Source organism: Nymphalis io, chromosome 16 (genome assembly GCF_905147045.1).
Source record: "Nymphalis io chromosome 16, ilAglIoxx1.1, whole genome shotgun sequence".
In the NCBI taxonomy this organism is placed as follows: Eukaryota; Metazoa; Arthropoda; class Insecta; order Lepidoptera; family Nymphalidae; genus Nymphalis; species Nymphalis io.
In genome coordinates, this window is record NC_065903.1 from 4,995,982 (window position 1) to 5,011,457 (window position 15,476).

At 34.6% G+C, this 15,476-nt stretch overlaps 2 protein-coding genes across 3 annotated transcripts; both read left to right on the top strand.

Annotated features, from left to right (window-relative positions):
- Positions 1–613: 613 nt before the first annotated feature.
- LOC126774380 (splicing factor 3B subunit 3) lies at positions 614–8,437 on the top strand. 2 transcript variants are annotated; one of them, XM_050495876.1, is made up of 17 exons: positions 614–770; positions 1,022–1,268; positions 1,593–1,763; positions 1,846–2,040; positions 2,213–2,687; positions 3,037–3,194; positions 3,285–3,461; positions 3,929–4,236; positions 4,540–4,695; positions 4,884–5,068; positions 5,273–5,439; positions 5,792–5,996; positions 6,173–6,312; positions 6,554–6,780; positions 6,864–7,311; positions 7,505–7,779; positions 8,255–8,437. In XM_050495876.1, the coding sequence occupies exons 2-17, from the start codon at positions 1,043–1,045 to the stop codon at positions 8,393–8,395; spliced, it is 3,654 nt and encodes a 1,217-aa protein (XP_050351833.1). In that variant the 5' UTR covers positions 614–770; positions 1,022–1,042; the 3' UTR covers positions 8,396–8,437. The 2 variants fall into 2 exon arrangements, with proteins under 2 accessions (XP_050351833.1, XP_050351834.1); XM_050495877.1 differs by lacking the exons at positions 4,540–4,695; positions 4,884–5,068; positions 5,273–5,439; ... (4 more) ...; positions 7,505–7,779; positions 8,255–8,437 and adding an exon at positions 3,763–3,809 and having other exon boundaries at positions 3,929–4,211.
- A 1,272-nt stretch (positions 8,438–9,709) lies between these two features.
- On the top strand, positions 9,710–15,452 carry LOC126774385 (histone-lysine N-methyltransferase, H3 lysine-79 specific). The gene is made up of 5 exons (XM_050495889.1): positions 9,710–9,918; positions 12,141–12,540; positions 13,151–13,307; positions 13,509–13,663; positions 13,739–15,452. Exons 1-5 carry the CDS (start codon positions 9,852–9,854, stop codon positions 15,321–15,323), a joined length of 2,364 nt encoding a protein of 787 aa, XP_050351846.1. The 5' UTR covers positions 9,710–9,851; the 3' UTR covers positions 15,324–15,452.
- The last annotated feature ends 24 nt before the right edge of the window (positions 15,453–15,476 follow it).

Consider the following 15,476-nt stretch of genomic DNA (forward strand, 5'->3'; position numbering starts at 1 on the left):
TATTTACATTATTTAATTAACTACATTTTTATGCTTAATCACAATTATATATAGTGTATTTTATAAATATAACAATATATGTAATATGTAACATAGTAATAGCAAAATAATTTCTAGAAGCTGTATATTCTAATATCCCGTTTTATTGCCGCCACTCGTGATAAGAGGGCTGGCTGGTTTATTATTCCTACACATTTATTCACCCAGATAATCAAAAATATCAAAATTTATATTCAACTGGAAATTACATCCTTGCCATCATTCCACAGTGATTTGTACAATAGCTATTTTTAAGATTTCATAAATCTTAATTTTACCATAACTATGTAAGAATCACTAAAATTATTTCTCTAAAATAAAGAATTAATTGCCATCTTCAGGGTAAAAATGAACTTTTTTTAGTTCCAAAAAGGTTATAAGATGGCACTTCTAGCAAGGTTGTTAATGCCATCTATTGTGAAGTAGTTGAAGGTAAATTTAGAGTAGCAACACCATCTAGTGACAAATAACCGACTATTTGATAAACCTAAAATTGTCTATGATTTCTTTATATAGCAACCCTATTACTATAAAAGAAGGCGCCATGTTAAAATTTGCTCTATTTTGATTGGTCATTGTGGTTGGCGCTCTTCTTCCATTCGTAAGTTGACATGCGTTCAGTAGCGTCTCATCAACCGGCGTCGGCCATTTTGCCGTCACATGCTGTTTGGGCCGGCGCTTTAATACTATATCCAGCCGCATTGCGGCCATCGGATACTTATTCTTTTCAAGTAAGTTTTAACTAAATGTAAATTTTTGAGCGTGTCACTTTGAAATGTATATTTGCACGAGGTATCTCCACGGAAGGTTTTATATCTATCGTGGTCGTTTTTTAAGTGCAATAACATCTAAGCTCACCCATTCGGAAGCACAAACTTATTCTGTTTTCGTTAGTTAAGAGCCTTACAATATCTTAATTCTACATGGAAAAAAATCGGCGTGCTCATGTGTGTAGCTATAATTAGATTTAAATTTGTTTCAGGGCGGATAAGACTGAATTAACATGTATTTGTATAACCTTACGCTGCAAGGCTCCACAGCCATCACGCATGCCGTGCATGGTAATTTTTCTGGCACCAAGCAGCAGGAAATTATAATTTCACGTGGGAAAACTCTGGAACTACTAAGACCAGACCCCAATACTGGAAAAGTTCACACGCTCATGAAAGTAGAAATATTCGGCGTTGTCCGATCGATGATGGCGTTTCGTTTAACCGGTGGCACGAAAGGTAAATTTACCGTTAATAACACGTGACTTTAATACGTACCTAATGCGTAAATTATAATATTAAAACAGTTTTAATAAAACCCCACGTGCTTATAGGTGAAAATAATGTTGCATTGTCTTGCTCCGTGCTCTTTTTTTTGTAAAGAAGTGTGGTATAACTAGATGCATAGACTGTATCCATCACGTCGCTCTTGGCTGCTATTATAGCAACTGGGATGTATCTTGTAATGGTACATTTTTATATACTTCGATGAATAAAATCTTAATATCCACGAACCAAGTAAAGTGTTAATGAAATTACTATAGCTACATCTTACAATTACAGATTACATAGTTGTGGGGTCAGACTCTGGTCGAATCGTTATATTAGAATATATTCCAGCTAAGAATATACTTGAAAAAGTGCATCAGGAAACTTTTGGAAAGTCTGGGTGTAGAAGAATAGTACCAGGACAGTATCTGGCTATAGATCCCAAAGGCAGAGCTGTAATGATTGGTAAAATACTCATATTAATACTACTTACTGGTTTTCTATGATTCTTCTAGCTATGGTTTTTATAAATAAATATATGTTGTAGGTGCTATTGAAAAGCAGAAGCTGGTTTATATTCTCAATAGAGATGCTGAAGCAAGATTAACAATTTCTTCTCCTTTAGAAGCTCACAAATCAAATACATTAGTTTATCACATGGTTGGAGTTGATGTTGGATTTGAGAATCCTATGTTTGCCTGCCTAGAAATTGATTATGAAGAAGCAGATTCAGATCCTTCAGGTAAGCTTAATATTTGTATTTTCAAGTCTGATTAAAATATAAAATGATTATTTTGAGGTCCGTGTTTCCGATTGGCAGTGACGCTAAAACCTCCGTTTAAATGAAGTATTTTTAATGTTAAATAAATCATATTGTCGCATGATAAGATAAATAATTTTAAATATTTGTACAGGTGAAGCAGCTCAAAAAACACAACAAACTTTAACATTCTACGAATTAGATTTGGGGCTGAATCATGTTGTAAGAAAATATTCTGAACCATTAGAAGAACATGCTAATTTTCTTATAACAGTACCAGGTGGTAATGATGGTCCATCAGGAGTACTTATCTGCTCGGAAAACTATTTGACATATAAGAATTTAGGTGATCAGCATGACATAAGATGCCCCATTCCAAGACGTCGTAATGATTTGGACGACCCTGAGAGAGGAATGATTTTTGTATGTTCAGCTACACACAAAACAAAATCCATGTTCTTTTTCTTGGCACAAACGGAACAGGGAGACATATTCAAAATAACCATTGAGACTGATGAAGACATGGTAACTGAGATAAAGCTGAAATATTTTGATACTGTCCCTGTAGCTACAGCAATGTGTGTTCTGAAGACTGGGTTTCTATTTGTGGCCTGTGAATTTGGTAACCAGTAAGTATTTTACAACATATGTAGTAGGATTAAATCAATTTTATAACTGAATTATTAGTTTTTTTATCATAAAATCAACTGAATTTTTAAATATGCATGTAAGCCTTGTGTGTTTGAAATTTATTCATTTACACTACTGATCCACATGCTACAGAAGACATCTCTGAACCAAGGTTTTCACTTTCTATAGAGTGAGTACACACTGATATGAGATGAACACACTAAATAAAAAAAAGGTACCATACTTCATCAAAGACAATTATTAAAAATCATACTACTTCAATGGAATTTTTACAATTCATAAATGTGTATATATCAATAATACTGAAAAATAATTTTTTTTATATAGCTATTTATACCAAATTGCCCACTTGGGTGATGAAGATGATGAACCAGAATTCAGCTCAGCCATGCCACTTGAAGAGGGTGATACATTTTTCTTTGCTCCGCGACCTCTGAGGAATTTAGTCCTTGTTGATGAGCTGGATTCACTTTCCCCGATTTTAGGTAACATATTATAACTTTTAAACATTCAATAAATGAAATCATTAATGAGGCAATTGTTAACAATCAATATATTTTTTTTTTTTCTTTTAGCTTGCCATGTAGCTGATTTGACAGGTGAAGACACACCACAAGTTTATTTGGCTTGTGGCAGGGGACCTCGATCGTCGCTTAGGGCTTTGAGACATGGCTTAGAAGTAGCTGAAATGGCAGTATCAGAACTGCCAGGATCCCCTAATGCAGTGTGGACTGTACGCCGCCATAAAGATGGTAAGTTTCAATGAATAGATACTAATTATACACAAGTAGATACATTCAAGACTAGTTTTCATTAAACAGTAAGAAGTATGTTTCATTATTATAAGTTATCAATATAATGGCACACAGGGTATGTGCAGACTTCATAACCCCGAGCGAGAAGGGAGCTTAATGATTATATTTTTTGGTCCGTGTTACTGATATACTGTGACGCTACAAACTAACCACTTATGAACGCTCCTCTTTATCAACAAGTTACTAAAAAAACCATGGTTGTTTGTTATACATAAACACCAGTGGTTTTTCTTTTCAGAATCTGCTAACGCGGGATGAACAATTTGAAGTACTCGTGATGCACAGGTAGGCATCAATACTCCATTCACTTCACTGGAGGCTGTCATCATAAGAAGATAATGCGTTATTAACAACCATTGGACCTTATGATCAAAATTCTATTAGTATTTTCTCTTTGGTTGCAGATGAGTTTGATTCATACATCATAGTATCATTCGTAAATGCTACACTTGTGCTCTCTATTGGTGAAACTGTTGAAGAAGTGACAGACTCTGGTTTTTTGGGAACTACACCGACACTCAGCTGTCATGCACTAGGTAGTGATGCTTTGGTGCAAGTTTACCCAGATGGTATAAGACACATACGAGCAGACAAACGAGTCAATGAATGGAAAGCCCCTGGAAAAAAGTCTATTGTCAAATGTGCTGTGAATCAGAGACAAGTTGTTATTGCATTAACTGGAGGAGAATTAGTCTACTTTGAAATGGATCCTGTAAGTATAATAATAGAATTAATTGAAAAATTCCCGACGTGTTTGCGAGACGTGGCTTTTTGGGCTGTGTCTCGTAAGAGTGGTGCGTAGCTGTATACATGCAGTGATAAGCCCACAACGTCGCAGATCATGTTTTACTTCTCCACATTGTGGTTGAGTAACGCACTTGGCATATTCCATAGCCAAACTGGAGTCGCTTAGACTATGAAGGTGGCAAAACCATGCCATGGACAAACATAATTAAAAAACATTCTAATTTTATATAATATTTTGTTCTTTAGTATAACCAAGTATTGTTTTCAGACAGGGCAATTGAATGAATACACAGAAAGAAAAAAATTGTCATGTGATGTTTCTTGCATGGCACTGGGATCTGTGGCAACTGGAGAACAAAGAGCTTGGTTCTTAGCTGTGGGACTTATTGATAACACTGTCAGAATAATATCATTAGATCCAGCTGTAAGTACAAATAAAATATGTTATACATTTTAATATTTTATTCAATAAAATGATGATACAAGGACACCCCTGAATTATGTGATTAAAAAAAACCAAAATGCGTTATTCACAAATTTCTGATTTATTTTTTAATTAGAAATTCATAAATATTTTAAAAACTGCATTTTAATATCAAAAATAATTTTTAGGATTGCTTAGCTCCTCGCTCAATGCAAGCTTTGCCAGCCAGTCCAGAATCATTGTGTATTGTTGATCAACCATTTGAATCTGGTGTGAAGTCGGCATTGCATTTGAATATAGGCCTAAGTAATGGAGTATTATTGAGAACAACTTTAGATTCAGTGAGTGGTGATTTGGCAGACACTAGAACAAGGTAAACACTAATACATTTCATATAAAGTCATACTTTGTCATATTTTGTAACCATTTTTATATTTATCGATGATGTCAAAACTTTTCGCTCCGTGTTTCATCTGAAAGACTGTGACGATTTATTAACCAGATCTGAGATATAACAGCTTAAATATAATGTATAAGAAACTTTATTTCGTGTTATAAACATTTTTTGTTTTTTAAGATACCTTGGATCACGTCCTGTGAAATTATTCAAAGTCAGAGTACAATCGGCTGAAGCAGTACTAGCTGTGTCGTCTAGAACATGGCTGGGGTACCAATATCAAAATCGTTTCCATCTCACACCACTATCATATGAATGCCTAGAATATGCTGCAGGTTTCAGTTCTGGTAAGTGTCATATTATAAAATAAGAATATTAAAACTAGAATGTTACTATATGAAACTTTCAATCAATATAATAAAGACTGTTTAATGTCGACGTATTATCAAAGTATGTCCTTCGGGTCGTTCTTTGTTTAGGCGGAGTGTAGCTGTGTTCTATATAGTGAAAACCCGCAACGTCGTAAAATAAACCGCGCTCTTAAAAGGGAGTGCGGCTCTCTGCATATTCCATAGCCAAACTGGAGCTGTTTAAGCCTTGAAGGTGGCAAAACCATGCTGTGGACAACTTTAAAATATTACATCTATGTCAATGGTTTAATTTAAATTGATGTAACTAACCCTTATAATTCAATTTCAGAACAATGTACTGAGGGTATTGTAGCAATCTCTTCAAACACTTTGAGAATTTTGGCTTTAGAAAAATTGGGTGCAGTATTCAATCAGACTTACCAACCATTAGAATATACGCCGAGAAAGTTTATCATCAATTCTGACAATAATCAAATCATAATTTTGGAAACTGATCACAATTCTTACACTGAAGAAATGAAGAAGCAGCGAAGGTAAATAAACATTAATTTTTTATCCTCGATATTAATAATCTATTCAAATGATGACAAACTTCACACTTGTACCTGAATTACCTGTTGATACTCCTGCAGTACTGACTAAAGTTTAATACTTTAAAATGCAATGTTCATTTTCAAGTTGGTATTATTAAATCCCTTTTTTTTATTAGAGTTCAAATGGCTCAAGAAATGCGCGAAGCTGCCGCTGGTGGTGGGCCGGAAGAGCAACAACTAGCAAATGAAATGGCTGATGCCTTTCTCTCGGATGTCTTACCTGAAAATGTTTTTTCGTCCCCTAAAGCTGGAGCAGGTTAGTAATTATTTTTTGTTCACTACATTAGCCATATTCTCTGGGCAAGAGGAGAACATGTTAACAAACATTCTGACTCTAATCGAATGTGGCTAGATTAAACCCATGCATTAATCCCAGATAGTTACAAAATTAACTATTTGATTCAAGCAGTGGAAACAAATTTATATAAATTTTAATGGCTAACAGTATTCGGTTGATTTAACAAGTTCTTTTTTACGAATGGTTAATATATCCTCAGGTATGTGGGCATCACAAATTCGCGTAGTTGATATGAGCGTGAGTGGCGCACAACCGAGTACTGTGTTGAAACTGCCTCTGGAGCAGAACGAAGCCGCCGTGTCGCTGTGCGCGTTACGCTGGGCCGTGCATGCCGAGCACGCCGCGCTGCATCTCGTAGTGGGCGTCGCCAAAGACCTCTTGCTCTCACCACGCTCCTGCACGGAGGGGAGTTTGCACGTGTACAAGGTATGTTTTAAATTAGAACACAAAAGTAATTGTTTAATTCAATAAGGTAAATAACAATTATAGTAATAAATCCTTATTTTTAGGTATACAACACTGGTAAATTAGAACTTGTTCACAAGACTCCGATTGATGAATACCCTGGTGCATTGGCGGCATTCAATGGCAAACTGTTAGCTGGTGTGGGTCGCATGTTGAGACTGTACGACATCGGCCGAAGAAAATTATTGCGCAAATGCGAAAACCGACACATTCCAAATCTCATTGCCGATATTAAGACTGTCAGGCAAAGAATATATGTATCAGATGTGCAAGAGTCCATATTCTGCGTCAAGTACAAAAAGAGAGAGAATCAACTTATAATATTTGCAGATGATACAAATCCCAGGTGGATAACTAATACCTGCATCCTAGACTATGACACAGTGGCCATGTCTGATAAGTTCGGTAATATAGCTGTTATGCGATTGCCTCAATCAATCACGGACGATGTAGATGAAGATCCTACAGGAAATAAAGCATTATGGGATAGGGGTCAGTATTACAATATTTAAAAAGTATATTTAAGAATATTTGATAGTAAAATGATGAAATGAATAAAAATCACACATGCTAGACTAATGAAAATCAATGATTAACTTATTCTTTATCTGAATTAAACCACTAGATTTAATGAAATGTTACTATTTTATCTGCTTTCTGTACTAAATGTCGTTTTTTTTCGTAGGTTTACTTAATGGTGCTTCTCAAAAAGGAGATATTGTAGTCAATTTCCACGTAGGCGAAACTGTTACGTCTCTTCAGCGTGCAACTTTAATTCCTGGTGGTTCCGAAGCGCTTCTTTATGCTACTGTCAGTGGGTCGCTAGGTGTATTTCTGCCGTTCACTTCAAGGGAAGACCATGACTTCTTCCAACATTTAGAAATGCATATGAGAAGTGAAAACTCACCTCTATGTGGTCGTGACCATTTGTCTTATAGAAGTTATTATTACCCAGTTAAGGTTAGTAAAGTTTTAAAAAGATTCTTTCTAACAAGCTATTTTATGTGGCTCAGAATTTTCGTCGTTCAGATTGAATAAAATTTTTTATCAATACTTTAGATGAATTGTCGCGGTCCTTAAAACCGTAATCCAAAGTGTAGTCAACAGGTGTTCTAGTAGAACATTTGTGTTACGACGTTGGTAGAGTGAGCCGCGCGCGCGCCGCCCGCGTGCGCTCCGTGCTGGACGCGCGCGCGGCGCGGCGCCCGCGGCGTTCCCGAGAGTCGGCCGTCGCAAGTGCGGGCGCGCCGTAGTGTTAGGAACGAACAACTTTCTTTGAATAAATCGTTAATATTTATATCTTGTTATCTAACTACACTAGTTTCATCTAGCGGATGTTACGTAACTCGCCTAGATAACTACTGATTGTACTCGCGCGTGTTACCAAGTGATCTTAAAAAACACGCAAGATTATAATTCCCGGCTTGTTTTTTAGAATGTGATCGACGGAGATATGTGCGAGCAATTCAACTCATTAGATCCAGCGAAGCAGAAAGCAATAGCGGGAGACCTAGAACGTACACCTGCGGAAGTTTCAAAAAAACTGGAAGATATTAGAACTAGATACGCGTTTTAAGCTTAGTCTTATGGATTTGATAATTATAAGGAATTACTCGTACTTTTTGTTTTCATTTCAAAATATTTACTATCCCTTTTTTTCATAAACACCTATTATATCGACAATTACTCTTTCGATGTCGATCAATAAATTGCGAGTTTAAGACAAATGTTCACAAGATTCGAGTTATTACAATGACATTTCTGTTCAATGAGAATACGTATTTATTTTAAAAACCACTAGTACTATACCCAAGAAATAAATACACTGCTGCATTCAAAAAACCAGCTTTCCGATTTCCTTACAAAACTGAAAGAAAAATATGAGACTACTATAATCGATTAAATTTTTAATTGATGTCAACTATGGTCATGAATGTGAATTGCGTCGCGGTAGCATGCGCAAGCGATCCCGTGGCGCTCCTCGTTGAGACTGAAAGGGTACCGCTGGTTTTTTTAGTGAGTATTCAGATGATCGGGGCGCACTGCACCTTGGACACCGGCGAGCCCCACGTAACCCCCCCACTGTTCCCCTGGTCGAAACGCGTAATTAGCTATTCCAGCTTTAAAAAAAATGGCCATGAATGTAAATAAAAAAATGCAAGTCAAATTAAAGTTTCGAGTACAATTTTATATTGCATAGTCCACAAAAAAAAAGGTACAAATAATCCTTTAAGTACAGGATACGGAAGTATATATTTGGTTGTATAGGAAAATTTCCGAGTCATCAATAAAATAGAAGCGCTATTATTTAATGGGTGTATAGTATGTACGTACTTAGAACTTTATAGACGAGTTATGGTTGTGACTATTTTTTAATTTGACACTAATTTTGCTCGAAACAAAATACGTAGAAAAAAAACTAATCATTTATTTAATTTATGTTGTATATTATACGTAATTATAACTATACAGCTTATTTATAAAAATATACAATGGAGGTTGGTAGAAGTAAAATTAATAATCCTAACATTATTAATTGTGGGTTCCACTTTGGTGGCCTAAATGCAAATAATAAAAAGCCACATTTCCTTGCTTACACGTAAAACAACGTTACTATGACGATATTATCGACCGGGGCTTTTCCGAGGCTTTCGTCTGAAGTTTCCACATTGCGTGTCAACCACTGTAATATTAACGCCTGAAAATGTCTAGACATCGTGACTGTGGATAGGGGAGGCTCAGAGGCTGGTAGTGCGGTCAGTTTTATTACAACGAACGCAACATAATGCCATTCATATAAAAAACATTGTTAGTGTAATATTGTCTGGTATTCAGTAGATCAGAAATCGCAAACAATGAGTGCACGAGTGAAGCGAACCGCAACGCGCATACACCTATGCGCGGGCGTCTGCTTTTAAAGAGCACTCCGGAGCACTCATTAGCCGGTGCACCGTAACTGTGCTGCGGTTGGGAGGAAACGCAACGCGTGTGCAATACGGGGTATTAGAAAGTGTAATGTATATTATAGTGCGATGCTGTCAGTGGGCAAGCCCGTGTCTCTAGTACAGCAAAAGAAGCAGCAGTGGGCACAGGAAAGAGGTGCGTACCGCGTGATTTTATTATACGCACCCCGAGCACGTTGCTCTTACTGCACGCGTTCGCTAGCCGGCAGTTCACATTGTTTTGCAATAATTCGAGGTGGCGTTTTTGTCTAAAAGTAGCAGTCATTAAATTAACAACTGTCGTCGTAAACGTCAACTTGATGGCTATAATCATGATTGTGTTGTAAAAATAATGACAAGAGTAGTTAACAATATTCAGTTGGTATGTACCTATATACCTATATTCAATCATAAATCAGATTAGCTTAAATGAATTTTATTTACTTATTATATGGTTACTTACTACCTACGACCTTTTAAAATTATAATAAAATTGTAAATAGAATATAAGTAAGTACCTTATTATTTAACAATTTATATAAATATATATAATAAGTACTTTGACACATAGCACCTCGGTCACACACAGTACCCGGCCGGGGACACAAATAAAATTAATGTGCCACAATCTACTGAGAAATAAGTAAGCATTATAGTTACCAACTAAGCAACATGTTGTCTGTAATTTAGAAAACGAACAGCTATTTTAATAGCTGTCTTGATCTGGATTTCAAATTTCTGATATATATCTATACGATCACGCATCGATTCTTTATAAAATACAGTTAGAAAGCAATGCATAAAATTATGTTGAATTTAAATCTTTATTAACTCAAGTATAAAGCTTTTCTTTCAATTTTGCTAGTCATAATTATCTATTTCACAGTAAAATATTTGATGTCACGTTAATGATAAATAAAATCACACAATAAAAGTTCGAAAAGTTTTAAAATTACTATTGTGTCATTTCCTGTTACTTATTCGAAGACAATTGGTTGCTTCCGGAATTTTTACTATGACTGGAACGAAAGAGTTAATAGGGAGAAACTTTATTACGATTTAGTAATAAATGTACGACACAAATAAAACTTAAACAAATGTTGTTGATTTGTATAAAATTGAAACACCATTTAGTTATATAATTTGTAACCTAAACTAAAAAAATGCCAAAAGAAATTGACCAATACAATGAATTATAACACTTTCAAAGCATGTACATAATTCATTCAATCTTAATATGACTTAAAAAATATTTTCTTACTAAAACTACCTTAACTAAATATTGTGTGTTCAAACTAGACTTAACCACTTAATTTTCATGGACTTATATTGGGATTATCATTCGTCTCGTGCTCAGCGGTGAAAGAAAACGTCGTGAAGAAATTTGCATGTGATGCACCAATCTGCAATGGAGCAGCGTGGTGGAATGTCCATGGGCGGTGACTACTTATCATCAGGTGGCCCATTTAATTTATGGCAAACTACTAAATTTACGTAATATTAGTAGAGTAGTACAGCTACATACACTTAGGGACTATGTAAGAATAAGAATAAAATATACGTTCGCTCTAATCTAATATTATACAGATTTAGGTATTACTTTACAATTTAGTATCTATTTCCATTACATAAAGGTTGACGTAGCGTTAAAATAATATAACAAAACAATTTCGCTCGTGAATTTATTGCGCATGAAAGCGTAGCGAAAAGCATCTAACAAAATATACCTACCACAATCTAGTTGATCTTAAATATTCTGTTAATTATTTAATTTATTTTTACTTGAGATTTGGAGTAGTAGAGTTTTTCATTTTGTGAAATTTGCCATTTACATACAAAAAATTTCTAAATATTATAATATATAAATTGGAAACTTAAGAACAGAAATTGTCGTGTTTTCGATTAAGACATAATTATGATCACATAACTTTTCTTGTTTATTTTTATATACCTACTTACGCACAATAACACTGTAAGCAAATTAAATATAATGTTACGTTTTTGTGTTATTAAAACTTGTGAATTAAAGTCATTAAAAATAAACAAATTCAATTGGTATGAATTTAATTTGAACAAATATCAAAAGATCAGTTGCATGATATAATATAGATATCACATTAGGAATGTATTTATGACAACCGACTACATTTCCATAAGTACGTAAACTGTTGGCATGCATTCCTTCCGTTGTTCTACTTACATGCTTTATCGACAAAACTTAGAGCCCTTATGGTAACTAAGTAAAGGGGAAATCTTGAATATTTTTCTTTAGCTAAAAAAATCCGATTCATTTGGAAGCAACATTTGACATAAAACGTTTCTTATTCGGAAGCATGATTTAAGAGACAGATTTAAATATTAATTATAAATCCTTAACAGAAGAGATGTCACATCTTTATCTTCCCTGGGGATCAGGGGAACGGTATACAAATCGTTTGCAAGTACGAAATCAGTTTGCCAGTTCTCTTGAACTTCATAAACATTCTTCATACGAATATCAAGAACCAATTCAACGCCAAAGGAGTCCAAGTCTACCGCCTATAAATAACATCGAATTGAAAAAATCGTTAGATGAGAATAGAAGACAAAAGGAGATTTTAAATAGGAACGTTTCAAGTGCAAAAAGATTCGCGTTCTATGATGAAGATGGGGAAGGAGATACTTCGGGCTACGGTAGTGAAACTATCAACCATATGAACATCAGAAATCATTGTGGAACATTTCATGGCATATCCAATAACCCTGTCGTAGCATGGCATCAAGAAGGAAAAGAAAAGAGGTAAATAAATTTATAGTGAAATTTCTTAGTGTTCTATCTTTTAAGTACGCACACATTTATTTACTAGTTTTCTCAGCTCGATTTTTAAATGTATTGTTTCATTTTCGTTAGAACTTAACATTTAATAAGCAATTTTTCTAGGAACGCGACCTCAATTTAAATTTAGAATTGGGACCAACTCTTGTTAGCCAATAGAAATACCGAAAACACGCCTTAGACGGTCGTAGTGATTAGACCTTATAACCGGTCATTGCACTGTAACAATTACGACCTGAACTTTTGTTCTGATATTTTTCGGAATTTATTGTGTTGCTTGTGAACGAACAGACGTGGCAGTCCACAATATAAAAGAAGGACTGAAATCATTCTACTATTAACGAATAATATATTTTATTTAATAAAACGATTCACATTTATATAGAAGAGTTTATATTATTTACTATCAAGGTTTTTCTGAAAAAATGTAAAAGAATTGTTCTTTATAAAAATGTATCCTATCCAGTTTAAATAGACAGAAAAACGAGCAATTGAGTACTATTAATTGAGACATGTCACGTTATTTTTAGCTTTTAAGTAAACATGAGTTTACAAATAAAATTGTTTTTATTAGAAAGCAACCTTCAAGCGGGCGGTCAGGTATGACAGACGGTGCTCTATCTGCGCGAAGCACGTCCGGTTTAGACGAGGGTCGTCCGCGATGGGGAGACAGGGGAGTCGCCACAGGTCGGCTCTGGGAGCCCACTGCCCCCACTGCGAGATTACCTCAGGTAATTTTTGAAGAAATTTGTATTGATTATTATTATTATTGTTAACTCTCAATGTCAATATTGAATGTTGATTCACTTCACTTAACAGCGAACAATAATAATTAAACGTTTTAAAACTAAATATATTATTTTGATTGAAGGTTTGATGTGATGTAAATATATTACTTTTATTTTTTTTAAGACTAAATAAATTTCCTTTAGATGCAAAACCAAAAGAAAGGAACACCATCGTGGGTGGAGCGTGGGCTTAATATGATAGATAGCACATCTGAAGTGTTAGTCGTCGACCAAAGAAGTTCCACGAATTCGGGATTGGATTATGAACGATCGTCATATAATGGTAGTGACGAAGGCAGGTCCGTATATAATACATATTTAAAGTATTAAGATAAATAAATAGCTTTATTATTTTTTTATTAATTTTTTCTTAGGACCTTTTTAAGAGGACAAAATGTCCCGATAGAACCAGAAATTAAAGCTCAAAGGGAAACTAAACGTGTTAAAGCTTTAGAACTACAGTCTGCAATATTAAACCAATTAGAAGAGCGAGAAAAACTTCGTCAAGAAGAACGAGAAAGAAAACTTAGAGAGGAGCGTATAGAAGAACTGAGGATACAGAAACAACGAGAAGAAGATCGCTTACGATTGGAAGATGAAAAAAGAAAAATAAAAGAAAAACAACTCTTTGAACATCGTAAATTAGAAGCTTTAAAAAAGGCATTAGAAGATGCAGAGAAAAAAGCAAAACAAGATAAAGAGAAAAAGTTTAACTGTCACCGTCATATTACAAATTCTATTGAACCTCTCGATTCAAAGGAATCAAATTTAACTGAAAATTACGAAACGGAACAACCTAGCCCTACCAAAACTTGTAGCCCCACCAAAACAAATAGAACTTACAATTTACAGACATCTGAGAATAAAGAAAATAACTCCCAACAGACGACAGCTTTCAACTCACCTCGATCTATACCAGCCAGTAACTTAAATTTATTTATCCATAATGTGCCACCCCTTAACTTAACAGATAATAAATTTAATATTGTGCCAATTGGAATAACAAACGCAGCTGAAATAATCAATAACCAGTCAAATAATATACAACTTGCGGTTTTACTGCCGCAAAATAAAAGTTTGTATAGTATGTCATTAAATTCTGTCAATAATTTGCACGAGTTAGAGGAATTGGAAAAAGTGCTTACGCCTAGCAAATATCGCACACACAGGACCAAAGACGCTTATACTCAAACTAATATTGAAATGTCAACGCCAGTATGCGAAAGAATAGAAAAGGATGATGTCATTAGATACGTTGATAAGAATTATTCTAAAATAGACGAAAATGCACCGCAAGATTTCCACCGTAATACTAAAAAAGATCGTCGCTTAAGATCCGAAGAAAGATATAAAAAAGACATTGAAAGTCGGCCCAAATGGGGTGCAAATAAGCCTGTAGCACAATATAAAAAGCAAAGCGAAAAAGATCCTTTTTATACTCAAAAAAGAAAAATACGTCAAAAATACAGACCACAAGTAAGACAATATGTGTCGCAGTCTAGTGAAGATAGCCGATCTCCAAGTCCTCCTACAAGAAGCGAAAAAACTTTGGAAAATAATATCAAACAACGAAACTCGTTAAGTCAGTCGTATTGGAGAAGTAAAAGATCTAGTCAAGACTTATCTACATGTGATAATGTAGTACCAGAATTCACATCGTTAGCACAAATAGGTGCTGATATTAAAGTTGAACCAAAAAAGTCTCCAAAATTGTCCCCATCAAAAAGACTTACACTATCTCAAAAATTTATAAACGATAAATATGGTAGTAAAAAAATGTGGACAGATGACATGAGTGAGCAAAATTCTAAATACAGTTTTAGTGATTTAGACAACACTAAAAGAAATAGTGAAAAGTTAAGTTTGTTAAAAAAATTCATCAATGAGAAAGAAGATCGCCAAGATCACAATATAGAATACGAAAATATTCAATTAAAAACACAAAACAAAAAGTTTTAATTAATTGCGGATAATAATTAAGAAATAGACAAAATCGCACTTATAATCGCATTATTTTGATGTATTCGTACTGGGTTTAGCTGCTCTTTTCAAGTTTTTTATTGATTCAACAGTTTCTAAGGTAAACAACGGCACGTTAAATCGATAACAGAA

Bases quoted from the DNA above. Each gene is read 5' to 3' on its own strand.
- LOC126774380 (XM_050495876.1), top strand. From the start codon at position 1,043: ATGTATTTGTATAACCTTACGCTGCAAGGCTCCACAGCCATCACGCAT. The intron at 1,269-1,592 runs GTAAATTTACCG...TTACAATTACAG, and splicing joins TTTAACCGGTGGCACGAAAG to ATTACATAGTTGTGGGGTCA. The intron at 7,312-7,504 runs GTCAGTATTACA...TTTTTTTCGTAG, and splicing joins TAAAGCATTATGGGATAGGG to GTTTACTTAATGGTGCTTCT.
- LOC126774385 (XM_050495889.1), top strand. From the start codon at position 9,852: ATGCTGTCAGTGGGCAAGCCCGTGTCTCTAGTACAGCAAAAGAAGCAG. The intron at 12,541-13,150 runs GTAAATAAATTT...TGTTTTTATTAG, and splicing joins CAAGAAGGAAAAGAAAAGAG to AAAGCAACCTTCAAGCGGGC. The intron at 13,308-13,508 runs GTAATTTTTGAA...AATTTCCTTTAG, and splicing joins CCACTGCGAGATTACCTCAG to ATGCAAAACCAAAAGAAAGG.